Source organism: Hippichthys cyanospilos, chromosome 21 (genome assembly GCF_059441005.1).
Source record: "Hippichthys cyanospilos isolate Australia breed blue-spotted pipefish chromosome 21, RoL_Hcya_1.0, whole genome shotgun sequence".
Taxonomy (NCBI): domain Eukaryota; kingdom Metazoa; phylum Chordata; class Actinopteri; order Syngnathiformes; family Syngnathidae; genus Hippichthys; species Hippichthys cyanospilos.
The window spans coordinates 913,041-940,535 of NC_142389.1; the positions used below are offsets into that span (position 1 = coordinate 913,041).

At 45.9% G+C, this 27,495-nt stretch overlaps 3 protein-coding genes and 1 non-coding gene across 10 annotated transcripts; 3 read left to right on the forward strand and 1 right to left on the reverse strand.

The window, feature by feature from the left end:
• Positions 1 to 313: 313 nt before the first annotated feature.
• On the forward strand, positions 314 to 8,097 carry grinaa (glutamate receptor, ionotropic, N-methyl D-aspartate-associated protein 1a (glutamate binding)). The gene is made up of 7 exons (XM_088405108.1): positions 314 to 483; positions 4,021 to 4,344; positions 4,560 to 4,675; positions 4,969 to 5,169; positions 5,291 to 5,419; positions 6,258 to 6,401; positions 6,476 to 8,097. Exons 2-7 carry the CDS (start codon positions 4,047 to 4,049, stop codon positions 6,623 to 6,625), a joined length of 1,038 nt encoding a protein of 345 aa, XP_088261234.1. The 5' UTR covers positions 314 to 483; positions 4,021 to 4,046; the 3' UTR covers positions 6,626 to 8,097.
• A 151-nt stretch (positions 8,098 to 8,248) lies between these two features.
• LOC148406006 (synaptonemal complex central element protein 1) lies at positions 8,249 to 14,501 on the forward strand. 3 transcript variants are annotated; one of them, XM_088405110.1, is made up of 10 exons: positions 8,249 to 8,545; positions 8,909 to 8,944; positions 9,024 to 9,086; positions 10,604 to 10,732; positions 10,856 to 10,903; positions 10,998 to 11,052; positions 11,794 to 11,883; positions 11,962 to 12,025; positions 12,099 to 12,141; positions 12,229 to 14,501. In XM_088405110.1, the coding sequence occupies exons 1-9, from the start codon at positions 8,530 to 8,532 to the stop codon at positions 12,120 to 12,122; spliced, it is 525 nt and encodes a 174-aa protein (XP_088261236.1). In that variant the 5' UTR covers positions 8,249 to 8,529; the 3' UTR covers positions 12,123 to 12,141; positions 12,229 to 14,501. The 3 variants fall into 3 exon arrangements, with proteins under 3 accessions (XP_088261236.1, XP_088261237.1, XP_088261238.1); XM_088405111.1 differs by having other exon boundaries at positions 10,604 to 10,678; XM_088405112.1 differs by lacking the exon at positions 10,604 to 10,732.
• On the forward strand, positions 10,015 to 10,147 carry LOC148406007 (U8 small nucleolar RNA). The gene has a single exon (XR_015864088.1). It is a non-coding gene; the product is annotated as a U8 small nucleolar RNA (small nucleolar RNA).
• Positions 12,589 to 23,995, reverse strand: sack1hb (scaffolding CK1 anchoring protein Hb). Of its 5 annotated transcripts, none has more exons than XM_088405102.1 (8): positions 23,831 to 23,995; positions 19,400 to 19,761; positions 19,186 to 19,341; positions 18,056 to 18,220; positions 17,860 to 17,984; positions 17,233 to 17,775; positions 14,888 to 17,152; positions 12,589 to 14,521 (listed from the first exon to the last, which is right to left on the reverse strand). In XM_088405102.1, exons 2-7 carry the CDS (start codon positions 19,703 to 19,705, stop codon positions 14,905 to 14,907), a joined length of 3,543 nt encoding a protein of 1,180 aa, XP_088261228.1. In that variant the 5' UTR covers positions 19,706 to 19,761; positions 23,831 to 23,995; the 3' UTR covers positions 12,589 to 14,521; positions 14,888 to 14,904. The 5 variants fall into 5 exon arrangements, with proteins under 5 accessions (XP_088261228.1, XP_088261231.1, XP_088261229.1 ...); XM_088405105.1 differs by having other exon boundaries at positions 14,947 to 17,152; positions 19,186 to 19,518; positions 19,583 to 19,761; positions 23,789 to 23,995; XM_088405103.1 differs by having other exon boundaries at positions 19,186 to 19,518; positions 19,583 to 19,761; positions 23,789 to 23,995.
• Between the last annotated feature and the right edge of the window lie 3,500 nt (positions 23,996 to 27,495).

The window sequence follows — 27,495 nt, forward strand, 5'->3', positions numbered from 1 at the left end:
GATTTTGTTGCTTCCTACTCCACCAATACAATAATCATTTGAATATCATGTTTAGATTAGTGTGGTTTCACAAAACATAATAGAATCAAATTAGAATAGAATGAAAAGTAAAAGAAAAAAATTGAATTTTCCTTGTAAATAATCTAGCTGGGCTCAGATATATGACATAACCGAGAAGATTCTAGTTTCGGGTAGAAATTCTGGAAAGAGCCTGCCGATGACGTCAGACCTTCTTTGTCACGTGCCAAATGCCAACCCCAAAAACCCGGCATCTGCTTTGGTTGCGATAACGCATCACGTGACCCGCGTCATCGCTTCGCGAGGTGACGTAACCGACTGACCCACTTGACCATTTGACGTTGGAGTCTCCGCCGCCGCCGCCGCCGCCGCATCGCTCAGACGACGAAGCATTAACGGAATTAAAAAGACCCCCAGCGAACGTTCCGGAAGAACATAAGAAGAACCGAACAGAAGAAACAGACGGTAAGTCGCGCTGTTTGCCAGCCCTTTTGTTTTTTTCTGTTGGCGGCGGTCAGCTAGTTTAGCGGCTAACGTCTCGCTTTGTTGACGTGAAGCGTCGCGCGAGCATAAAAAATAAACAAAAATACACTTAAGTCGAAGGGCTTGCGGCTGAGATGAAAGCGTTTCGTTTCAATACCCCGAAAACGTCCGGGCGACGCGAGGAACGCTAACGGACAGCTCGTCCATCAGGGCGAGCTAACGGCCCTCGCGAACCGCCCATCGCCATCCACGATACGCGGATGTTTCTTTGCTATATCCGACGTTGCGTCGCACTCGCCTGCACCGGCGAGGCCTCCGATGTTGTTGGAGGAGCGCCCGCTGCGTCTGCACCAAATTTGCGGGTTTGTCTTGGGGTGGCGCAGAACGCCACCGAGGCGTCCACTTTTTGCTTTTCAATCCCTTTATGGCCCCCAAGCTTCACAACGTGTGGATCTTTCAACGTAAAATTGGGCAAACATATCAAAATGATGCTTACGTCGTTGTTTGCTGTCGTTACGGGCCTAAAGGGTGGCCAGGGCTGACAAAATCCACCCCTTGGCTCCCTATGGCCATTTCTATGGCCACCCTTATAGCAAGTGGAAAATTCGTAAATATAAAACATGTTTATACAGGTGCATTTTTGGACCATTTGATACTCAATTTATTTTAATACTAACCGCTAGGGGGCGGTCCAAAAAGCGATACACATAAGCGTCCAGATTCTAATTTATCACGAATCAGAATCGATTTAAAGTGTCCCCAAAATTGATATTATCAAAAATTGTTTCGTGTTTTTTTTCCACATTTTCATTCAAACTATTTATTGTAGTACCCATCATTGTTTTATACCAAAAGACTGGCTAGCTTCAAAGAGGAGCAGTGGCGGTCCACATGTTGTTTTTCTGGAAAAGGTCACATTCCTTATGATTCCAAATTTAATAAATGTTAAAAAAAAACTTGCACTTCTATAGATTGAAGCAGAAATCAATGTTCATACACTCACAATCATTTTTAAAGTAGGAACTACATATACATATACATACAACTCCACATTTAAATAATGAATGTAGGTTATTTTTTTCGAATGAAAACTTTAATGTCCCAATTGCGCTGTGCTCAGCAGGCTTGTCCTCCTTACAGTCCGTCACTCACAGGTGAAGCTGGAATCTGTCCCAGCTGACTTTGGACCAGAGATGGGGTGGGGAAGTTAATGTTAGCGTGGGTCACAGTTGCGGTGTTTTGGGCAAATGATTGACCATAACTGTAAATAATTCATCAGCCTATCATGTCTGAACGTTTTGGGCTATGGCTGATAGACAGTATGCGACGGGGTTGTGTCTTTGTCTTTGTTGAGTAAAGAAGAGCAAAGTGTTTTGACTGTAAACGTATCCGCCGGTCACAAAAGTGGGCGTGAGCGCCGTCGGACACGGCCGGCCCATTGCCTCAAAGACACGCGCGCAGATTTGCGCTGCCGACAGGCCTCGTGACATCACGCTACGGGACTCATGTCCGGTCGTGTGACCCGGCATGAAATCAATCAGTTGCGTCCCCGCGTTTGTCACGGTAGCCGTGGTCCTCAAACGGGAGGGAGGGTGTGAGATTTTCACAGGGTTTCTGCACGAATCAGCAAATGTCATTTTTAATGCGGCAGCGCATTTTCTTTTCAAATTAAGAGCAAGGGAATTGAAACATGAAGCAACTTATTGACCATGGTGACTCCTTTGCAAAATGTTTTCTTGGATTTTATACAGATGCGCGTTGTTGCTGACACAATTTTATGACGGATGAGCCAAAAATCAAACAGGCAAGATATCTTCTGAATTATTATAATTATAAAATACGTCTAGAAATACCCCTGCAATGTAGTTACAAATGTACCCCTTTAACTACTTCACCAACCCAAAAGTGTGTATTGTATTTTCCACAGAATAAGGCGCACCTTCAACGACTAGCCCATTTTAAAAATGTTTTCATTTATAATAAATGTTTTGGTACAAAGCTGAAAAATGGTTGAAAAATGTGGCTATATATTATACTATTACTACCTACCTTCACAATATGTCTGTAGATACCCAGGTGGCAAACTCTACTGTTCACCTGCGGATGTTAACTGTTGCAAATCAAAAAAGCAGTTTCTGTTTGTAGCTCTATTTTTTTCCATCCCTACGCTAGGCACGCACCACATGTTGTTAGGCATTCAACTGGGCATTTGTCAGACTAATTGTGTTGCGCGCCCTCCCCCCTCTTCGTTGAAGTCGATTCCATCCCCCGGCCGCCATGGTGGACTTGATCCACATTGGCAGAGCGTCTCCGCTAAGAGGATTGGAAATGTGCACGTTGGCCAGGAAGCTGGGCGAACTCCCTCGGGCGAGGGAGGGGAGGGGGGGGGGGGCGGATGACTCACCATTAGTCATTGTGTTCCAACACTTTTGAAAGTGGGACCTTTAAGAGATCATACATTTTGCCACATGATTTGGTTACACAGATGACCTGCGTCCAAAGCCGTAGTTGCCAATCATTTCCTGTGAAATTTCAAAGCCTTTTTTGATTGAATAACAGAAGTATTAACTGCTGAGCTTATCTGTGTGGAACATACCAAATGAATGACATGTTAGTGTTTTGCAAAGGAGTCACTAGAACACAATTGAGCTATAAACTGCCTCGTGTTCCAGTTAATTCACTCTCAATTTGAAAGGAAGCATTTCCTGGAGTGTCACGGCATTAAAAAGTGGTACTTTAAAATTAAAGTCTGATATGCTCCCTGAGTGCCTCCCATGCATCCCCATTTTGAGAACAGCTGTTGTATAATAGTAGTCATTTTTTTGCGGGGATCACAAGGATCCACATGATTTTTTTTTTTTATTATTGGGGGGGGCAGGATTTTTTATTAAAACTTCTAATGAAGAATAGAAAGCATCGTCCTGAGCCTATCACGTGATTGGAAATTTGGCCCCGTTGCGTGATTGTCAGCTGATCTGTATTGGTTGAATAAAATGTGATTATAATTTATTTTTTTTAAATTTTGAAAGGTCACCAAAAGTACATGTACATGACATTAATTATATCACATTCAAATGAATGTCATTCAAACTGCTGTTCGTGGTGTAGTGATTCCTAGCAAGCTGAAAACACACACAGCTCTCTAATCAAGATGGCGGTGGAAAGTTTTTTTTTTTGTGAGCGCAGCTTATAGTCTTGATGTCAGGTCTCATCCGGAGGCAAACGAGATTAATAATACATTTTGTTGCCAAGGCAGCGGCGCCTGGCTCCATGGTAACCAAGCCCAGCATGCACTTGCGCGTGTGCGCTTATGTGGCTAACTCACTTGTACGCCCATGCGGCGCTAACGTGATCGCAGGAAAACATTCCTGTTTACACTTGGTTTCGGGGAGGCCATTTTAGTCTCTTGCATGAATCAATCTGAAAAGTCATTCTCCCGTGACCGTTTGAAGCCGCCAATGCGAAGACGATTTTGAATGAGAAATTGTGATGGTTTTCTCCGTGCTCCTCCTTGCGTAGCTCGTTCCCGAAGCGCCCGGCACAAGATGTCCCAGGACAAGAGTGGCTACCCCATTATGGGGGAGTCCAACGCACTCCACAACAACGTCTACGGACCCCCGCAGCCAGGCTTCGGCGTGCCGCCGCCCAACTACAGCCAGGGGCCCGGGGGGCCTTACCCGCCCGCCGCCGGCTACGGCCAGCCGGGTTTCCCTCAGGCGGGCTTCGGCCCCGCTCCCTACCCGCAGATGCCTTACCCCCAGATGCCCTACCCGCAGGGGCCCTACCCTCAGGGGCCCTACCAGCAAGGACCCGGGCAGCCGGGTTTTCCCGGGGACCCTTCTGGTGAGTGCGCAAGCCCAAGAAACCGGGGCCGTCTCGACCTCATGTATTCTATGCCAGCAAAAAAAACAAACAAAAAAACGGATATCGAACCTCTTTTATTTCCTGCTAGTACGGCATTGATTTCCGTATCGGAAGTGGAAAAAGTTGTCCCTAAAAGATAGTTTCGGATCTTGAATCGCCATCTTGTTAAATGCGTGCGGTTTGTTTTTCGTCAGCGCCTGGTGGCAGCCCCGGTTACCATGGCGACGTGCCTCCAACTTACTACGACAACGAGGAGTTCACCAACTCGGGCTTTGAGGACAAGAGCATCCGACAGGCCTTCATCAGAAAGGTAATTTGTCGCCTCACCTTAATGCTTAACCTGTTGAAACTGATGTTTACTTTCAAAATGGAAGTCAAGGCCAAAGTTTTCTTGACAAGGATGTTTTCCTATGCAGCCGCACTTGTCTAAGGTCACAGTTATCACTACAGTGCTCATTTGGCATAATCTTCGATAAGTACTCGTCAAGGGTGTCAGCTACCCTCCATAAAAAAGCATGTGACCAGAATCGGGTTATATATTACTATTTTCAAAGACGAGAATTCTCGTCCATGGCACCCACCACCTTCCTTGTTCTCCTTCAGGTGTTCATGGTCCTGACGGTGCAGCTGCTGGTCACCTTCTCTTTTGTGGCAGTCTTCACCTTCGTGGACGACGCCAAGGTGTTTGTGCGCCGCAACCCGTGGACGTACTACATCTCCTACGTGGTCTTCCTGGTCTCCCTCATCGTGCTCAGCTGCTGCGGCGACTTCCGCCGCAAGCACCCCTGGAACTTAGTGGCCCTGGTAAAAACATTTAAAAAAAAAAAAAAAAAGAATTGGATATAAGGAAGTGACATATGCCGATGAGCACTCGGTGGACTTTTTTTATTTGTTTTTTAAAACCCCCTTTCTCGTTCTCCGGTAGACCATCCTGACCCTGAGCCTGTCCTACATGGTGGGCATGATCGCCAGCTTCTACGACACGGACACGGTCATCATGGCCGTGGGCATCACCGCTGTGGTTTGCTTCACCGTGGTCCTCTTCTCGCTACAGGTCAGCACAACACCACTGAGGATTTTCACCAGGATTTTCACACGCTCACTGGACGCAGCCTCAGGCATACCTGCTAAAAATAATTCTGCCCCACAGCACATTGATGCATTCAGACAACAACAACAAAAAAAAGACATCACATACTGTATGCTCAAAAGAAGGCAAGCAATGTTAATTCATTAAATTTCACGACTTGGAATTGACTAAATATGAATTAAATAAGACCCTTAATAAACATCCATTCATAGTGAGTTGCATCGAATAATAAACAATAGTAACTTTTAATTATTTTTTGGTACGTGTAATTAAATTAATGATTACTTGTACCGTTTACACATTTAGAATGCTTGTACTTTTCATGAAGTCAATATTTTGTTTTTGTTTTCTATTACAAGCTCACTCATGTTAAATTGCTCATTGCTTGGGATCTCAAATAAGATTTAATCATTCATATTGTTTGTAATCTACTTCATACGCCATAAACAGACTTCCACAGAACGCCATGTTTAGACTAGTGAGGATGCATAGAAAAATTTGTTGTAAAGTCATCTTTTGGATTCACTTTTGAAGACATATTAATGGGAGCCCACTTAGACATTTGTTAGTTAAAAAAATAAATAAAGTCAAGAGACTTTCATTAGCTAGAATTTCATGGCCTTTGATTCTCAGCAGATTTGCTGAGGTGTCGCACTTTTGGACTATTCAACTTGAAAGTTTCCTCTGCGGCTGCACAAAAGTGGAAAAATATTAGGAACGGCCCCCAGCTCCTTTTGTGTGTGTGTGTGTGTGTGTGTGCATGTGTGGTTTTGAAATGTTGCAATTTTGCGTGCGTCTTCAGAGCAAGTACGACTTCACGTCCTGCCACGGCGTCCTCTTAGTGTGCGTCATCGTCCTCTTCCTCTTCGGCATCCTCTGCATTTTCATCCGCCACCGGATCCTGCACATCGTCTACGCCTCGCTGGGCGCCCTCTTGTTCACCTGCGTGAGTTTCAGGACGGGGGATGGGGGGGGGCATTTTGTCAGCTCGAATTTGTTAACACGTCTTTTTCCCCCCAGTTCTTGGCCGTGGACACCCAGCTTCTCCTGGGCAACAAGAAGCTGTCTCTGAGTCCCGAGGAGTACGTCTTCGCCGCCCTCAACCTCTACACAGACATCATCAACATTTTCCTCTACATCCTGGCTATCGTTGGACGTTCCCGCGAATGAGCTAAAAAGGGAGAATGCGGGCCCGGGGGGTGCCTTCCTATTTTTTTTTTTATTGTTATCTCCCTTCCCTTCATCCACCCTGCTGTTTAATTTCCTGAACGTTTTACCAGCACTCTCTCGCTTTGAATACTCCCCCCGCGCTTCTACTAACAGGAAAATGGCTGCCTCGTCTGTGTACGATTTTTGGCTAGGCCAGAGACGCGTAGCCATTTGGTACAGGCCGCTGGAAATATCCCTCCTTATTGTAAGTGCATGGCAACGGCAGAAAATCACCCGGCGCCCCTTTCTATAGCTGCAGGTCAATAGCTCTTGTTTGTTAGTCTGCCTGTAAATTGTCCCGTGCACCACTATACCCCAGTGTCACCCCACTGTGTTGCTTTCAGAGAGGGGTATCCCAGACTCAAGCATACCTGGGCCGTTTGGTTGTTTTGCACATTTTTTTGTCTGTTAAAGACGCTAAAAAAAAGCCAGGTCCAAGCAAAGCTTTTAATGGGCGTACAAGGATGGGAAAATCCCAATCAAGTAGTGAGTGGGCTTTTAGAAACATTTTTCTCGTAAAATTACCATTTTGGGGGAAACTGCTGTTGCTTTCGTACATTACAAAATGTTCTTTACAAAAATGTTTTTTTTGCGGCCCCGATAGTCTGATTGATATGAGGTTTCGGCCATTATGCTTCAGGTAACGAATCAGCTAAATATGATTTCCTGAGCGACTGCGATGTCGTTTTTAGTGGACAGCAAGTGGCAAAGTGGGGCTGGATAGTAAGTATTAATTTGCAAACGTTTTAGGGTGTTTGTTTTCCTTTTTTTGCCCCTCAAATTGCTGGCCCCGTCGTAAAGTTCAGACTTTTCCAGGGTGCTCGCTTATTTTTCAAAATGTGTGACAATGATATACAGTAAGTCATTTTTCTCCATCTTGATTTTTTTTCCCCCTCTCTTCCTGCTTGATCATTGGCGTGAAGTGAACGCTTTTATTTCTAGCATTGTATTTTTTTTTTCCATGTGTCCATTAACACTTTGAGGTATTGGTAATGCTGCTCCTCATCTTTTAGTTTTTAGTTTTAGGTTTTTCAGGAATGATCACTAATGAAGCAGCTCTAATGGCTAGATGCAACAGTAAATAAATGCATGGTAACTTATTTATTTATTGTAGATGAAACTTGACTAACTCAGAACTGGAAATGTATAAACACTGGTAACAAAATTGACACTGAAGGTATTTTCAGTACTGTATCTTAAAAAATAATTTGTCATCATCCTGTGCATGGCCTGTCGCACGTGCATTGTCAGCACAGAGTGCACTTTGTATTTGGCAAAGATGTTTGTATCGTAGGTGTACATAGAAGTGCTTTGATGTGTATAGGCCAGGTACCCGTTTGCAATTTGTACATAAAGCGTTCGGTTCGAGTGGAAACGCATTCCTCCTCACGCTGTCGGCTATACATTAAAGCATACCATGTGGAACGTGTAAAGCTTCATTTTCTCTTATCTTCATTCTTGCCAGTCAATTGCAAACCAACAATGACAATGTTAGTCTTGAAAAATCCGCATCTGAAGGCCTGAGATTCGAACGCAGACCCACGAGACTACGAGGAAGATGAGCTAACCGCTTGGCCACTGTGCATTGTGTATTTTTTTTTTTTTTTTTTTTAATACCCAGCGTGTCAAATTGTGCAGAGCCTATTTTTCCAGGGCTCAATTTACGATTAAAAAGGCATACAATAGTGGTGTTGAAATCCAATCAACAATCTTCAATACGTTGATCAACATTTCCAGTGGATTACAGTTATTCTTGTTCAAGTTTTTGGCGCCTTATTGCTTGAAGCTGAGCTAGCAGTTGGACGAAGTGGACGACGAAGGAGCTCGTTAAACGAAAAAAAAAAAGCAATTTACTGGACATAAAAATGAGTGATTTGGCAGGTGGGTCATCTTGTTTTTTTTTCTTTTGGTTGAACCTTTGAAAACAGTTGTCAGCGTTGCTAAAAATGCGGCTAGTAGGTTGAAGTTAGCTTCGTTAGCTTAAAGAACACCGTGTGCCGTTAAATGGGGAACGTATAGAATTTTAGTGAAACGTACACTTATTTGAGTATGTGCTTCTGTAATTGATAATTAATAGTTGGCTTAGCATATCGTACTCAGTGGCTAACAAAGCTAAAATGGCTTCATTGTATGCCAAATGCCGCACTTAATTGGCTCATACATACGGTGTAAATTTAAATGATTTTATGGATACTACAGTTGTTGATACGTATACACAATATTTCTTGACACTTCTTGTAACAGGGTTCAACTTGGAAGATCTCATTAGAGTTAAATCAGGTGAGTTTGACGAAACATTATTAAAATATATCCCCAAAACATGTCTTGGATAGTGTATTCTAATTTCTTTATCCATTAGATGGAGGCACGCGAGAGCCGGAAATTGATCAGCTGAAGAGTAAACTCGCGAGCCTGGAGCAAGGTGAACGATATTGTATTTGTTATAACCGTTTTACACAAAACGACTTGTTCAACTTTTGGTCAAAATTGTCATTTTGGGCACTTTTTTTGCGACGTGGCCCACTCAGTAGTGACATCTTCTGGATGTAGTTAGCATTTGTCAAGTTTTATAATGCACTGGTGTATGATGGCTAATGTAAATCAACGAAGTTCTTGCCTATATTACCCAATTGAAACATACTATCTTTTCGCCGCAGTTAATAAAATTAGTTATATTTGTTATCGGGTATTTCATTGGATAGCCTCTAAAGTTACGCGGGTTAAGACGGCCCGGATACGTATTTCCACATTCACTTTGGCTCTGTAGAAAAAAAGCCCAACTAATTTTTAAAAAGTAAGACGTTATATTTTTGCCTATAGTCCTTTACGATACGTATGTCTCGCCCTCCATCTGTTGTATTTCGGTTTCAGTGTTCTGAAGTTGCATGTTCTATTCTTTTATTTTGGTTTGAGCGGAAGTGCCCTCCGTATTATTTCCGTTTCCGTTTTTCGTGGCGGAATGTGTTAACGTTTTATAGTTAACACGGGATAAAAGACAGAACTCAAGCAGTCTATTAGCATTTTTGTCTTATTTCCGGGATGATGGAAGTCGGTGTCCAAATATTCTCGTAGTGTCCGATTTCCTTGTGTAATATTGAGCGCCAGTAAGAAGGCTTTCTTGAGATGACGTTGCTATGATATTTGCATATTGTGTCAACGGACTGCAAAAATGAAAAATGTCGTTGTATAGAGACTCGGTCTTCGCAATTTTTAGTGCGTTGACAACACAAATATTGTCTTTGTTTTGTTTTGATGTCATATAAAGGGTACTGTTAGCAAATCAAGGTAAAACCGTGAGTTATTCGTATGTGTTCTAAAGCCATATAATCGGTTTGCACCATGCTGCCGTTATATCAGTAAGGATAATCCTTACCTGTTACTCCTTTAAGGAGTTTCAGCAAATGATGAATGGAGAATCTATGAGATATGATTAATATCTCCCTCCGATTAGGAGCGCAACACACCTGACGGAGCCATTCTGACCATTATGTAAAAGTATAACTTTCTCACACAATAGGAATGTGTCATGAAAAGCAATGTTTTAAACGACTAGGATTCCGTATTCCCGACAATGAAGCTTATTTGACCTGGATTTCTGCGAGTCCAGTTCGAAAGCCCACCCGGAGCTCGCGTGGGTTCTCCTCCTCCCATACATCCTATACCTGCATGCCAGGTGTTTCAGATATATTAAATTGTCCTGGGGAGCGATCGGTTGCGCTAATGGTTGTTCGCCTCATCTAGCATGCATATGGTTGGCAACCAGATCAGGGTAAGCTAAGATAGGCACCGGCAACCCGTGACCCTTGTGACGATCGGCGGCTCTAGAAAATGGATAGAGGGATATGCCATCGTGATTGATGATATAAACTGTAAATTATTGTCACATGGAGAGTCCAACATTAAATCAAGAATGTGAGTGGTGTTTATGTGTTGTGTTAGTTAAGAAAGTCACAGAGGAGGAGATTCGGGAGAGGAAATCCCTCATTGAGAGCCTACAGAAAGAGCTGTCTACGTGTAAGGAACACATTCATTTTCATTGCATGCGTGGAACCTCCGAAGCAGAATTCGGTGCGTTTGTTCGATACTTTTTGGTTGAAGTTGAAGTGGAGGTTCCCCTTCACCGTGTTTCGCTGTGAGCGTTTGCAATACGATCATGCCTTAAGAGTACGAAAAAAGTCACTGTTGTTTCAGTGCAAACAGAGGCCTACCAGCTGGAGAGGACCTATCAAGAAAAAAAAGGTACTGCACGTTCTGGTTCGCTTCGTGAAACTGTCACTAAATCAGTCTAGCAAAAGAAAACTTTTTTTGTTGTTGTTTGTTTTTTCATTTTAAGAATTGTCGCAGAAGTTGCAGCTCCAGTGTGAGGAATCTGAGCGAGAGTCTGTCAGGTGACGTTTCACATTCAAAACCGGAGGAACGACATACCGAAAAGTCCCGGAGACATTATTCATAATGAACATTTTGTTTTATTCACACTAGGTGGTGATAAATTACCAGTGGTTTCTCTAATTTGTATTCAATCAGTGGAAAAATTATCCTTATTTTCCTAGTTCAGTGATACTTTTTTCCTAGTCATGTGCTCCCTGTGATTATTTTTTCAGCCCCCAAATCAGAAAACAGGAAGAGTAGACCTGAAACAGAGTGTTATCAAACAGAGGTATCTTTCGGCGTATATCTGCAAAAATTAAATTGTGTAAAATCATCTGTTTGATGTCTGGCTCATCTGCTGGCCGATTGAGTCCAAAGAGATACTTTGCCAGGGAGCAACTGAAACACAACTTAGTACAGTATTGAGCTATTGTTCTACGCTGTCATTGATTTGTCTTATTTTGAAAAGAACTCACAAACCTTTCTGCCATATCGTGACATTAGATTTGCTCCGCAAAAGCCCTTTTGAAATCTCAACGTATTCCCCAAGGAACCTCACGTAGCCCCAGGGGTACTCGAACCACTGTCCGAGTTGATGCTTTAGTGTATCGGTTTGCTTCTAAATAGAATATTTTATGGAAAGTGAGCTTTTGAAATTGTTCCTTTAGTCTTTCCGGGCTATGCGCACCCATCTAGTCAAAAATAAAAAACACGAAGCTTTCATTTAATTATATTTTTACACTTCCTGCCGTATGTTTCAGGCTTGCCGAGCTGAACAAGAAGAGCGAAGAACTTTTGGCGAAGCAACGGGACGTGACGCAGCAGTGGAAGCTCAAGCGGCGCAATCTCCGGTGCATATTTGCTACATGTAGTTGCCAAAATGATTTATGACTCTGAATTTACGGTCGTTTAAAAAAAAATGTATTCAGGATGAAGTTTGAGAATCAGCTCCATCAACTGATGGAGCAGCACAAGCAACTGCAGGCCATCATTGTAAGTCCACACGCTTTATCAGACATTTTCAACCCGCTGACAATTCCTTATTCCTTTTTGATCGGCTGCCTAGAAAGCTTCTCAGCCGAAAAACTGAAGCGGAACATTGACTCGAGGTAAATAACCTTCCGCACTCATTTTTTCCTGGCTTCCTCTTATTTTCCCTTTCCCCAAACATGAACTCTCCTTCCATTGCTTTGCAGCATGTGAGACGTTAGCTCACCTGAAGACCGACTGCGCTCGGACTTGAAGTGCACATTTACCGCTATTGTAATGGAAGAAATGAGGTAGCTGCTTTTCTTCTGTTTTCCCATGTTGATGACAAAATGGCCGCATGGCCATCAGAATACAGAGTTTAGACGTGTGGGTCCGCATCGTACATATTGTAGGAACATTTTTTTGGGGGGGGGTACGCTGTCTCGAAAAACAAGATTCAATCCTGTTTTGAGTTGCGAAAGTTCTTGTTCAGGCTGTATGTTGCTGCTTAAACCATTGTAATTGTGCACAGACAAGCGTTTAAAAGTATTTGCTGCTTATTTCAATGATAAGTTAATAATAGTAAATGACCGCGTATTCAAATTTTATTTAAAAAAAAACAAACATGAATACAAGGTTCTTTGATACCACAGTGTGACAAGGTATTTGTTAATTCACAACCAGCCATTTTTTCAAATATTTACAATCCCGCATATAAAACTGTGCAAAGACAAAAAAAACAAACAACCTAGACCGGCCTAAATCTTTGGTTTGATCACATGATCCGACAGAAGCGTCGACGACATCCAAAACGCGTCACGGCAGCAAAACGTTTGTATCCTTTCGCAACTCGCTCCAAAGGCGAGAACACCTACTTCGTCCAGTTCAAGTTGAAGCTGTAAACATGTTTATGTACATTAAATAACAAGTAAAAAGCCCAAAACGAGCGCACTTAGCTTAGCGTCTTTGCGTCAAATCCTGCAAGTTGACTACCCGCTCGCCAAATGAGACATCAGAAAACCCTCCTGTGATGTATGGCGCCACTCCAAATCATCGTTCGCAATGTCCTATGCTAGCGGTACATTTCTCTTGTCTTTTTCGTCTATATTAATATGTATTTTATTGCTCGAATTGCATTAAGTCCATTTGGCAACGTGGACACAAGGGACTAGAAGCAGGTCGGAAGTGTGCCGTGCACAAACTTGTGCACGAGGGGGTCTCACAATTCATTTTCAAATTGGAAAAATGGCAAAATTGCATTCTTGAATGAGGTTTTCAAGCTCTGTAAATGTCGGTACGCATATCTGTACCATTGTCACATTAAGGCAATGATAAGAAAAAAAAATACGACAAGCGTTTTGATCATGTCAATCAGGGCTGTCAAAGTTATTTTAGCACGGGGGCCTCATGGAGGAACATCCATTTTCAGGTGGGTCCAACGGGTAAAATCAAGATAGATAACTTAAAAACATAGTGGAAATTATATGTACATTTTTGCAATGCGCACCGGCCCGAACAACTGTAAATATAATTTTGGTCCCCTCTATATCACAAATGGCATTTTTCCTTAGTTTGCGTGAAATGAATGGAAATTTTCTGGCCGTTGGTTTGACGACACCCATAAATTAACAGGGGTGATGCTAGTTCTTTGCAAATATGATGCACTTTTTTCATATCCATCATATCCCTTTTCACACCGATTAAACCACGCGTGTCAAACTCGGATCCCACCCGCCACATCTTATTAAGGGGGTCGCAAAATGCCGATTTGACGTTGAAGTTTTTGGTTAAAATACCGAACTTCCAAGCGGTCTTCAACTTTAAAAAAAAAATGGGGGGGTGGGAACAGCAATATTTCGCTCCCAATCTGCCTTTTGAATAGTTTTTACCAGCCTATGATTTCAAAACTAGGTAAACACGCTTAACATTTATCCCGGCCCTCTGACAGAAACAGAGAAGTGCAACGTGGCCCACAATAAAATTGATTTTGACATCATGAGTTTTGAAAAGCCTGACGTCTTCAGTTGACGTAACGGGAGGGTTTAAATAGTTCCTGTTAATATCTGTGTTTTGGGTTTATTTTGGCACACTGAGACACATACTCCCAGTGGAAAAACAAAAGACAATGTGTTTTTTTTCCTTTTGCTGTTGAATGGCTTCTATTCTCTATCTTCCTTGTTCAACTTCGACTTTCAGTCAACAAGCCTGCACCAAGCCCATCTCCTCTTCTGCACACGTTCCACATCCGCTCACCTTATAAGGTCAAACTCGTACCAGTGTTTGGCAAACAGGCACATTCTGCACCCGATCTTTTTCGTTTATTTTTTTTTGGTTGCCTTTTTCCACGTTGTGCTTCCAAGCTTTCCTCCGGGTAAAAAAGTAAAACAAAAAATCCAGCAGTGGAGTTTGCCGTGTTGGAGCAACGTTTCTGATTGTCGTTAGCGCGTCGGGGAGGCTTGGTCGCGGCGCTTTCCCGCGTCGTCGTCGTCGTCACCTCCGTTATCCCAGGGTATTCCCCATCTGTTGGAACAACAACAATGGCTTGCTAGCGTTCGTTTGAAAAGTCGGAGCCGGTTGCTAACGGATCCCTCAAACATATTTGAGATGACGGAATCGAGGCTTCGTTTGGACAACATTTTCGAAACGTGTTTCTTAGGTGTTAACTTGAAACCAGTACGTAACGTAGCATCCGAACAAGATTGAAATCGAACGGCCGATAAGCAGGCAATTGAAGCGACGTTGTAAGCGGACAGTCGCCGGCGCTTTGCGAAAAAGTTGCATTCGGAGACCGCCGCAGCGAAACTAAAGCTCAGTCAACGGCGGGGTGAAGTTTGACTGGTAACGCCTACAGGCTGTAGCGCACGAAAGTTTGACCTTTAAATTTACCTGCAAGTCCAATATCTCTAACTTTTTGTCTCGACTCGGCAAGTGCAGCAGCGAAGTACCTCAAAGCGGCTGTAGACCTTCTTCTCCTTCCTCAGGCTCTCTATCCTCTTCAGCAGTCCCTCCCTCTCCTGCACCACGCCTTGAGGTCGCAGCAAGCGGTTCTTTTTGGCGGCCAGGTCCTTGTCCTTGGCGTCGCGGTCTCCGTCCTCGTCCCGCTCGTGTCGGTTCTTCTGGCTGTTGGCCGAAATCTGCTCCAGTATGACCTTGGTGTCGTCGCGGAGGTTGCTGCTGAACAGCACCGAGCTCCCGGAGGGCTGGTAGCGCGAGGGGCCCGAGGTGCCGGGCGACGTCCGATGGTTGGCGGCGGTCTGATCGGCGGCGGCGGAACCCGCGTCCTTACTTTGCTTTTTATTGTAATCTTCCACTATTTCTTTGACGGTGCTCATGCTGCCTCGATCTTCTCCCGAGGACTTCTTCTCCTTGTCCTTGGGACCCAAGAATCCCTTGAGCCTCTGAGTTTGTTTCTTCAAGAAGTCCAGCGTCTTGCCGTCAGCCTTTCCATCGCCGAGCGTGTTGATGGACGTGTTGGAGCCCATGACTTTCTCCTTAAATTCGTCATGCGGCAGAGTGGACGAACTATGGGAGCGACTTTTCTTCAGCTCGCTCTTCTCGGAATCCGTAGCGTCCGTCAAAATCTCCTCGCCGCAGGAGACCCGACGAGGATTGAGGCCCTTGAGCTTAAGCGGGTCCCGCTTAAAGATCTTGGGGGACGGAAGGGGTTTTAAAGCCTTGAATATGTCTTTCTTTTGACCGTCGGACGAGCTTTCCTCCTTGTGAGTTTCGGAAGGCTTCGCGCTGCTAACGAAGGGCTTGGGGGAGAGGAGAGACGGTTTGGAGGACGTGAGCGAAGACCGACGATTGAGTTCAGACAGTTTCGTCGAGGGATCCGGTTTCTTCGTCTCGGATTCCGTCGGACCTTTAGCGGCGCTCGCTGTGGTGTTTGGGGGGGTTTGGTCAGAATAGTCCGGCTTCTTCTCCGCCGGCTCCGGGACTTTAAGCGACGCTTCGGTCTCCATCTTGGATGCTTTGCGCTTGGCGGCGACATCTTTGAAATACTTCAGTCGACTGGCAGGGTCATTGATGTTCAGAGACGAGGACGCGTCGGTGTCGGAGGTCTCGGAAGTGGGACCGAACTCTGGAGGTTTCTGCCGTTCGACTTTTCCTTCCGCCATTCCCGTCGATTGTTTATCGCTTTCTTCGGCGTCCTCGCTTTTCTCTTCGTCCTTCTCCTTACTCTGCTCCTCGGCCATCTTGTTCCACTCGAAAGGTTCTCGAGACGATCGCCTCTTCTCGAGGATCTGGGCCACAATAGAGGATTTACCTTCTTCCTCCGCAGCAGATTTGAGGCCGGCGCTCCCGCTGTGCATTTCCGCTTTGGAAGATGAGAATATGAGCGAGGAGCGCAGACGCGAGCTGCGCTGAAGAAGCGGGTTGATGCGTGAGCGGAAGGAGTCGTGTTTGGAAAGGAAGAGTTCCGAATGGTCTCTGGGCTCTTTCTCCCGGCTCTCCTCTTTCGCGGCAGCCCACCTGTCGTCCCTCTCCCGCTCTTTCTCCACTTCCTTCTCACCGGACACTGAAGAAAGTAGGTCCTTGCCGGCGCCGTCGGGAATAATGGGCTTCCCGAAGCGGGGTTTATGGATATCCGCTTTGGGCTTGGGAGCCACATTCGGCGGCTCCTTCAGTCCAAAGCGGGTGCCCGAACTCTCGCTGGAATCCTGAGAAGGTGGAGGATCTTCAAATGCGTCAGGCCCCGCGGGTTGATTGAGACCGTCTTCTCCACCTTCCTCGTACGTGCTCAGGTAAGAGTGGATCCTCCAGTTGCGCAATCCGTGCCGGACACTGGCGTCCTGGCTGTGCTCCTGATCGGAATGCTTGAGAAAGGACTTCTTGTCCGGCGGGTGAGGATGCGTGGGTGAGCTCTGACAAGCGTACGCCTGACCAATGGTGGGTCTCTTCTGGCCGGAGCTTCCGCCGTACCTCCCGGCTACCGGAGGGGCGTGAATCCCGTCGGGTCCGCTTAAATCGTCGGAGGAGAGGTGCGCATAGCCTCTCGGGTAGCTCCCCGTGCTGAGCTCCAGGTCCGAACGAAATGAGCTCGAGTCGGAATACTGGTCGATGGCTACATGTGGAGGCCGATGTCTGTCGTAGTGTCCCTGGCCAGAACCCGGTCCGGGACCTTCACTGTAGAAATGATGCCTCGGTTCCCTGTTAAAAAGACAGAGGTCCGATGAGACCCGATAGCGAAGGGCGAAATGCCGGGAGCGGGAGCGGGAAAGGCAGCCTACCTGTTGAAGTCGGTCTCGTCCAGATTGTTCATGACTCTGTGCTTCATGTAGTGCCTGGATGACATGTAACTGTCCTGGGTCCCTTCTGCGTAGCTGTGCCTCTTGAAGCCGCTCATCTCCATCTGCCGGGACACGATGGACCGCCCCTGCTCCAAGTAGGACTGCTGAGGACGAAACTGCTGCTGGGAATACTTGCCCATCATAATTCCTGTCCCGTGCTCAATGGTGTGGCGGAAGGGGTCGTTCCTCCGGAACGGGAGTCCCAGGTTGCGATCCTGATCTCCGTACGGGAAGCCGGGGGTCATCTCCGATTGCCTCCGGAAGCCCAGGGGGTTCCGCAAGGACTGGGTCCTCTTCAAGCCCAATTGCCTGCTCATGTAACCGCCTGCGTCCGGGAGCGCAAGCGTTCCGTCCGACGGGTCGATGACGAGGGGCTCCGACTGAGCGTAGAGGATGCGAAACTCTTCGTCGAACGTGGCTACCAGTTCTCCGAGAAAAAGATGAGCGATGCAGCGGTGAATTTTCTCATACGACCACATGAAGCTAGAAGAAAATGCCAACAAATGAATGTGATCGTAGGATAACTGGAAAGAAATCAAACCCAGCCCGCTAAGGAACGCAGCTCACCTATAATTACCGCTGAGCACGGCTCTGCAGTCAGCCAGGAGGAAACGATCTTTCATTTGGCCCTTGAATGACTTCCCCGTTCTGGATTGATACGTTATTCCCGCCACGGTCCTGACGCGCATCATCTGTCGGATTAAAACACGCCTTTCGTGTTTTTGAGGCAGGCCCGATGGAAACTTGACCACGCTTAACTCACCTGAATTAAGTCCAAGTTGACCTTACAGTTGAGCACCATGGAAACAAAGTTATGGGCTTCTTGCTCGTCTAGAACGATATATACGGGAATGTGGCGCGCCGTCGCCTCCAAGAGGTCGGCGAAAATGTCCACGTCAGTAAAGGTGTCCATCACCACTGCAATAACCTGAAAAACACAAGGAATTGCCATCGATAAACAAATCGAACAGTCTGACGTGTTTGTTTGAACGATCTATGACTGCGCCACTTGGACACGGTCACCTAAGCTTCTCAAGCTGTTCTTCAATTAAGTAGCGCATGCAGTGCTTTGACATGCTCCCAACGGGGGTACATGTTGCCCCCATTAGAAACCCCTTAACTGAGCTGCTGTCCTTTCCCAAATACACTAGAATGCGGGAAAACGGCAGACGCGACACCGCACGTCATTCAGGATCACGCACACAACTATCAACTGTTACAAGGAGAACGGCTGCTAAACTCCAAACGCGGGCCGCCAGTGATAGCAGGTCCAACTACCCATGAGTTCAGAAGTCTGGCATGGGCGTCGCGTCTTAATTACCCCGCCTTTAGCCAGATGTTTGGAGGAAAGGGCGTAGCCGCAAACTTGGCAAAGGCAGATAGAAAGTTCTCACGGGGAGATAACCTTGGCCAAACGCACAGGAGTCAGCAGTGTTCGAGTACGTGCGATAAAGACAAGATAAGATCCCAGGTTTTGATTCATGACGTGTCCGGTTCCGCGCTTATTTTCACCCCGGCAAGCCGTTTACGAGTGACACTAAGTTACTCTTCAGATTTCTCCCAGGAGGACCGACAAAGCTGGATCGGTTTTCGAGAGGATCCGATTTTTAGTACCGATTATTAGCATTTCGCATTTTCTTTAAAATTTCATGAAATGAACGCCGATTTTCCAGTCCTCTCATTTCTAATCCGCGATGGTAAAATTGCCCCTTCACTTGCAAGTAGCGATACACGAAATATGGCCGCTTATTGGTTCGCCGCCAGTACGTGGTATCGGTACTCGCACGTCCCGAGATTTAAAACCCTTATAAGCTACTGTTTTGTGGTAAAAAGTCCAAAATACACATATGGAAAAAGAGGTTTGAGGACGCGAAATGAGTAAATATGTCCTACCTGCCGAGCGTTCTTGATGAGTCTCCTGGCCTGCTCTTTGATGCTTGGCATGTTTGGCTCCGACGGGTTGACCAGCGTGGTGACCTCGGTGGGCCCGATGAAGCTGTTCTGGGTCAGCGGCCATCCCAGGTCCAGGCCCGGGGCGGCCAGGTCGGACTGCATGGGCCAATAGGTGTCGGACGAGCCCTCGGCATTCTGGGCCGCCTCCGGGTACCTCAGGTCGGGAACGCTGTGGGCGTGAGCGGGCTCCTGGATGGTGGATTTGATGTGCTCGATTTCGGCCGGTGCCAGGAAGTTGACCACGTCCGCGCCCTGCAGGAACTCGTAGTAGCCCTGGTGGGACGGAAGGCATGTCATCCACGCAAAGTTCTGATAATAGCCCGGAATTCTCTCTTACCGATAGATCATTTTCTATCAGCGCGTCAATGGCAAGTCGGTATTCCTCCTTGTAGTGCGGGGGCAGGTAGTTTGGATCCAGGGGGTTATCGCCGATGGACGAACTCTGAGACCGGTGAGCCATGGTCGGAGATGTGCGCGGGAGGCGAATTCAGGCTCGTTGGCGGGGAATGCGGAACTCTGCCACGCAAAATCGGGAGGGAAAAAAAAGGATCAATTTTGGACACTGAAAAGCGCGTCGTGCGGATAGAAAGTGGAAAAACGTGCAGCGGGAAAGGCATGCATAGGCATATGGACAGGTTCTCTGGCTAAGATCCGTGCTGAGTCAACCTGTCACGGCGGGGAAGCCGCTCGGACGCCAAGCCGACGGGGCTGGCGTGACGAATACCTTGCCAAACAAACGCAAAAACAAGTTGTTTTAGCCAAAGCCTCTCGCCGCGTTTCGACGCGTGTTCATTTTTCCTAGTGTTTGGCCGTTTTAGTTCAAGTCGGCCAATTCAGGGCAAATTCCAAATATTGCGAATTGAGAATTGGTGACGGTCCCAGGTTGAATTCCAAGTGCAGCACAGTGACGTGTGAAGTGCACTCAGCTGAGCCTCAACGCCCGCCAACCCCCAACAGTTGTTTCATTTTATTTGGCCCTAACAGCTGGGTACGAGATGTCTCATCTGGCGGCGGCGGCCGCGCTTTGACTTTACGAGCTCCTTGAGAACATTCTCTCTGCATTTTCGGGGGCGCTCCGAAAGTCAGATTTGCCTTGGGAGACGAAACCCACAATCCCGTGCGACAACTCGTGGCTTTTCGACTGTGCGGTTACGTCTCCATGGAAACGTACAGTCTGTCATACTATGTCGGGAGGCCGATTGTCCGCGTTAGCACAAATGATCCTGATTTAGGAGGCCGCCCGTTTTCGTTCCAAGTTAAAGAGCGTGCGACCTTTCCGCGATGTTGCTCTGATAGCGAGGCGGACCGAAGGGAGGGCAGGGAGGGCCGAGTGGCCCTACTGAGTCAGCGGGTCGTCCCCCCCCCCCTCCCCGGTGAGTCATCTGCGAGCGAAATGGCCGACTTCCTGATTTCTCCCTCACAGGAATTCCCAATTGTTGGAACTGGGCCCTCGCGGTCTAGCCCCGTCTTCCAAAGTTCCACGGCGGCCCGACAAGTATGTCGGGCATACGTGCCGCTCCGCACGGAAGCGTTTCGCGAGACCCGGCGTTTGCTGCCTCGGGCTCCATCCGTCCTGCTGACTCGTCGCGTTTGAGACGCGTGACGAAATTCGCACGCGCGAAGGAGCCGCGACACGTAAGGGAGGCTTCCCAGTTAAGCCCCGTTTAGCGATACTGCGGAAAGAAGCGGCGGCGCCCGCGTCCAAGCCGGCCCTCCCGTCCGACTCACTCGTCGGGATGGCCAAACAAACACGGCCGCAGGCTTTGTTTTGACAGCAACGACCGAGCGGCTCCGACAAGGGCGCCGCGGCCTCGGCCGTGCCTTGGTTAAAACAAGAGGGCCTCCAAAACAGACTTCTATCCTCGCCGCTCCCCGCTAGCATGCGAATGCGACTCGGGACGAGGACGCCGCAGCCTCAGCGGAAACTTGTCAAGCACGTTACTGTGCATGACAAGCGCAATTTAGTTTCGTGCGCAGACCGCTGTTGTCAAAACAGTCTTTTAAGATAGCGTAAGGATTAGATTAAACCTCGGGGTAATTGTCCGGATCAGGCGAAGGTGAGGCTACGGTTTGACGAAAAGATAGGATTAGCGTTCGGAAATGACGAGGGGGGGAAAAGTACATCGGCTGTCATCTTGATCGCGATCACTTGTTTTGTCCAGACAATTTCGCCACTAACCACGGGAATTTGCGTCTGTTTTTTCCACATAAGTTTAAAGGCCTTGTGCGAGCGAAACAAAAATCATCGGAACATATACCGTGATTCCCAGAATATGAGACCCCCCCCCCCCCCAAAAAAAAACGCATCCTGTATGAACGCAAACTTTAAAATGATATCCTTTTTAATTCGACCGCGAGAAAGATTGATCCCTCAGCCGCATAAGCCGAGTTTTGATGAACAGATGTGCATTTTATCTCAGTGTATGTATACTGTACATTTGTTGATGAACAGATGTGCATTTTATCTCAGTGTATATATACTGTATATTTGTTATTTTTTCCCACAAAGGCGGAAATTTTCATGGGAGGCTAGCAGCAGCTGATTGACAGGTTTTGAATTGAATTTGACCTTGACTTGATGGCACGTCCTTCATTGACACGCTTGTCACATTTCGTCGCCCTCTTTTCAAATGTTTGCATTTGGAGGCTCCGAACTGTCGCCGCCATTTCAAACTTGAGGGTTTTTGTTATCGGTTCGGCCTTCATTCTCATTCTTAGCATTCTTGTCTCGCTGCTCACATGAAACGCAGTTCCAAACAAGATGGTCGCCACGTCAAAAAACGAATTTCCGTATCGACACGTGTATCATGTATATTTCCATGATATTCAATCCCGTCCGCCGTTTCTTAAGCCGCCTCGCCCACTCGCGCGCTTCGGGCATACCTGGCGTTCATTTCCAAAAACAATTCTCCCCGGCGAGGAATACCTGAGAACAGGTTGGGAGGGACGAGCCAGTTCGCATCTCGGCGCCGGCTCGGACGCACCGGCGCAAACCGCGCGCGTCGTGTCACTCTGCCTTTTGTCACCGCTCGGTCGAGCTGATAATGCCGCGCAAAAGCTGAGTCGGCTCAAAATTTCCCCCGGGGGTAAAACGTGGTCAAAATAAATCACTCCAGCAATTACGCTTTGTCTAAATAAAGTCGTTTTTAGAGAAAAAAAAATGTATGTCAACGCTTTTGGTTAATGGAGATGCTGAAATGAATGATTTTTTTTCAAATATCATTTTAGTATAATGCAGCTGGGTGCAAAAATGTGTATGGTGGGCAGCAAATGGCCCTCGGGTCATAGTTTGGACACCACCACAGCCAGGTCTTTTTTTTCCGATATTGTTGCCGGCCAAATTTTATGCAACTGTGAAACACATTTTTTGCTTGCCCCGCAAACATACTTATAAGCGAGATGTTAAAATAATAGCATTTTTCCTGGATAGTGGATAAAATCCTCTCACAATGTATATATATATATTTTTTTACTTAAAATATGACATAATTTGTAATGCAACTACAATTTCAACTTTTATTTGGAGATGCTTATAACATGTATTCAGTATAAGTTTTCTGGTTTGATAAGGATTTTTTTTCTTCATCGGTATTGCTGGAAATGAATGGTGTCGCTCCTTCAATGCTGCCTCTGCAGTTTCTTGTTGGAACTGCAACATGTTTTTGTAACATTTGCAGCTTTTTTGTCACGCCTTCATTCGTGTAATCTTACAACTTTATTAAAATGTGTTTTACGTTTTTCCTCACGCAATTACAGCTTGTTTGTCTCGTTTTTTTTCTTTGATGGTTTCTCTGGAAATGATTTGCGCGAACTCCACAACGCTGCACCCGGTGGTTTCCAAGCGGTACTGCAACATTTTGCTTTCGGGAAACATGAATGGACCTTTTCCACGATCTCCCAGCACGGAATGAAAGCACTTTGGCCCATGTCTACCCCAACAAAGACCACATCTATAAAAAGGCCGCACCGCAAGGAATTCTTGCCACAATACCGACTTTCCCCCTCTTGTAATTACACACAGTGGAGCACTGTTTTCCGAGTGAGTGACTCACAGGGGAAACGCGGGCAAGCCGATTTGAATTCACGCACTTAGTTCTTTTTTTCACGGCTGCGAAACAGTAATAATTGGATGTATCAAAGTCCACGGGCGTGCAACGTTTCGAAACTGGGGACCGGTGGACTTGATTGGGCGCACCTTTTTTTTTTTTTTTAAACAATCCGGTCTCTTTCGAATTGTTTTTTTTTTTCGGGTATGTCCTTGAGCAGTATCCACCTGGACGCCATCCTCCAGCCTGGAGTACTCATCAGACATTGCGACTTTTTTTTTTTCAAACTGTAACCGCACTCACACATTCTTTACACGGTGAAGTCGAATACAAGTCGAATGCAATGTTGCAGAAGAGGTGCGAGGAAAATTGGAGCGGACACATGACGTGCAACGGAATGGAATAAGTAACATGGCAGAATAGAACGGAACGTGGGGCGTGAATAGAAGCATTAAATTCAAGTCAGGAAGTACATTGAATAAGAACCCTTACTGTACCGACTCGATCTTTTGTCCAACTTCGTCTCGTCTTCCATTTACCTCCAGACTTGAACAGCTTCTTGGCTTTGTTTCCGCATTTGAACTTGTAAAGAGGGAAAAAAAAAGAAAGGAAAAACAAATAACTGTAAAATCCTTCCCCGAAGCGAGACTCCAGGCCCGGATCGAGCGCCGCGCGTGTGTCCGCCCAAGTGCACCCACGGGGCCGCCGCCACTACGGCGAATGAGGAAAGAGAGACGGGGGAGAGAGGCTCCGGGCTCCGCCGCTCACCGGGCGATGAGACCCCGCCCACTGAATCACAAGGCTGCAAGCTCCGCCCCCCCGAGGCGCCGGTGAGAAGCGCAGCTTTTTTAACACTTAAAAATGGCCGCTCGCCGTTTTTGTTATAGCGTACATCTAATCAGTGTTGGGCAAGTTACTTCAAATGCATTATTCACCACTCATTAAGTACTTATTGTACCACAGTCGCCATACTTTGCTTTATTTTGTTTGTTTTTTATGATCTTTTTCGGTATGATCAGTCTAATGAGGCTGGTGCTTAATAACTGCATGCATCTGCCAAATTGTGACCTTTGATTGTGCGTGCAAAACACCGATGGACCTTTAAAACGCTTTTATATTAGTGAGTCCGTAAATACTAAAATGGTCGTTTGGCTGTGGGCTGACTACGTTGTTGTTGGTTACAACAGTGAGTGATAAATGCGTCACAGGACAGAGGGAGTGACAATTTACCCTTCAGATGGCAGTTTGGGTTATTTTGATGAGGTTCTGTTTATGGAATGCGCATCGTGGTTTTTCGCCTACTGTATGTTGATAACTGAAAAAGTAAATAATAATTTTGTCAAATGTTTGTTTCCTCATTTCATCTCAACACACTATTTCTCCCGTTTTAAATGATGAATTTGCGCGATATTTTTCTGCATTGAAAACTTTTTTTTCTTAGAATAAGACGTTCAGTTGTAACAACAACGTTTCAGCAATGTTTTTCCTACAAACTATTATTTGGACAGGAAAACAAAAAAATACATATATATATATATATATATATATATATATATATATATATATATATATATATATATATATATATATATATATATATATATATATATATATATATATATATATATATATATATATACGTATGTATGTATACACGTTCCAATTGGTAATTTTGTTTTTTCATTTTTAATGTTTCCCAGAATAATTAACTGAAGTTCAGCCTATCGGCATCACGATGGATAGTAAATCTGCTTTACCTTCTACCCGTGCGTAGGACCGATTACGTGAACAAAGCAAGCAAACGCATGAGCGCACAATCAGGTAAGTGCTTCACGAACTTTAGCACTCTTTATATGGCTTTCATCCTGAACACACCTTGTTCCATGTACACTCAGATAGCAAGGCGCTTACACACACACACACACACACACACACCCGGGCCACTGTTTCACAAGGGTGTGCCGCCCCTTTGACGCTTTGTGTGTGTTTCCCAGCCATGTTTTCAAACTTTGGCTGCTACTCGTGCTAATGGGCAAATCTCCCATGCGGGGTGTTTGCCTTGAAGTTTCAAAGCTTCAAGCGGGAGTGAGCAAAAACGATGCACAGGTACATACACAAAATGGCGAGGCAGAGGGCGCGGCCGCTCGGAGGAATGCGCCAGAGGCATCTGGCCACACCCTCCCGAGATCCCCGCCCCTCCCTCCTGCCATCCTGCCTGGGCTGAGTCACCCGCTCAACCAGTATGTGTGCAAGTACGGGCTGGAAAACCGAATCCAAGCTCCACGCACAGACACACGCCTTGAAACGCAAGCAAGCTTGAAAAGTTTTCACACAACTCAACTGCAGATGGAAGCAGTTAATAGATGCACCTACATGTGATAGAATTTTCCACTCTTCCATTTCGACCTGCGAAACAAACCCAACAAATAGTGTTTTTTTTTAAACAAAAAATAATATTGCAACAGTATGGATTTAATTACAATTGAATTGAAAGAGAGATTTTGCCATATTTTTTGCGCTTCAATGGACACTGTCCCGCTCCTTCGGCATGCACATCTTGGCCACCAGTCGGCAGTATAAAACAGACGTTCAGATGTAGGTCACAAGTTCTCTGTAAGGTGCAGTAATAGTCGTTCTATTTGGGGGTAAAAAATATGTGCCTGTGAGTACTTGTGCTGAGATTTGTTTTGTTTTGTTTTAACAATTGACAACAAAATCAATAAATTCATTCAGATTTTTCTTCCGGCGTTAAACACAACCGAAACGACAAAGTACAGTGACAGAGGCAAAACAACACAAATACAGCCAACCCCCACGGTCATGCCAGTTGTTTTTGTCGTAAAATGGGAAAAATACTGTAAAGAGGGGACAAAAAAAGGTGGAGAGCCATCTCGCAAGCTGAAAACAACGTAAGGCAGGGATGTCGTAGACCGGGGGTCCACCGTACTGTAAATCAGTCTTTGTTGTAGACATGGAGGGTTGAAAAAAATGAATTATTTCATTTTTAACTATCACAAGTAATAGATCGAATATTCTTTTAATAGACTTTTTCGATGTGAAATACTAGAATGGGCCTTGGCTTAAAAAAAAGAAAAAAAAATCCACTTTGGCCGGGTCCTAGTCATAGCCCGTCCATGGCACTTTGCATTGTAGCATTAACCCCAAAGCAAAAAAAGCCTATCTCACAGTGTAATGTCACACCTGAGTATTAGGTGACTACACTGCCGCAGGTCATCTTGACACTATTGTGCTGCCGCAGGGCGGGGGCGAAGGGGGGGGGGGGGGGGGTCAAATATTCATCTTGTACTATTTTGGAATCGTAGCAGAGATCTTTTCACTAAACTGCATCCGTAACGAGAGGTCGAGTTGGGTCGAAGCACTCGAGTTCAAATATGAATTCAAAGATTGACATGGAATAAGCTACTGACATTTGACGGATCCATATTTTCCTGATACATTGAAATGGTTCATTTTTCAAAATCCCCTGGAGTTCCTTCAAGTAGCCCCCAATGTTTTTCAAGTTCATTTTCATTGTCAGGTTGACGTGCACGAGGGTGGATTGCATCCGTGCGTGCGTAAGATGAAAAAGATGCGACCCGGCATCTTCAGCATCTTCTTGCGCCGCTTGAGCAAGGCAGAAGTCGTGACGGCTGCGTGAGCTTTGGCTCACTGCTCGGGCTCAACTGCCCCAAGCGACGACTCGCTCGATCCCGCAAGCGCACGGCGGCGGCCTTTGTCCGTGTCACAAACGCCAAAGGAAACTTTGAAATGTGACGTTTCGGCCCACGCTTTGAACTGTTACATTGGACTTTTCTCATCCCATTCGGGAGCAAAGAATTAACCTCATTCAAGCCACTTAGCGACGGTCACTGAATCATCGCTTGCACGTGTTTTGAGATTTTTGTTTTTTCAATTCCATTTTTCAAGTCGTGAGCTCACTTGCTATCAAAACTGCATCACACCGTACTTTTGCTTTGTACGTGTGTACATGTACGCGACAGTAGCTGACAAATAACGCGCGAGGCGGTGTTCAACCACTTTAGGTGGATATTTGAACATAACCTTTATAGCGATGGATGTAGGTTGCGAGGCATCGTTACTCATAGGCATAAATATACCGGTTATATACTTTATTCTCTGGAATGTGATTAACGTCCTGAGCCAACTGTGACAGTAATCTTGATTAGCTTTGTATTACGCTGCC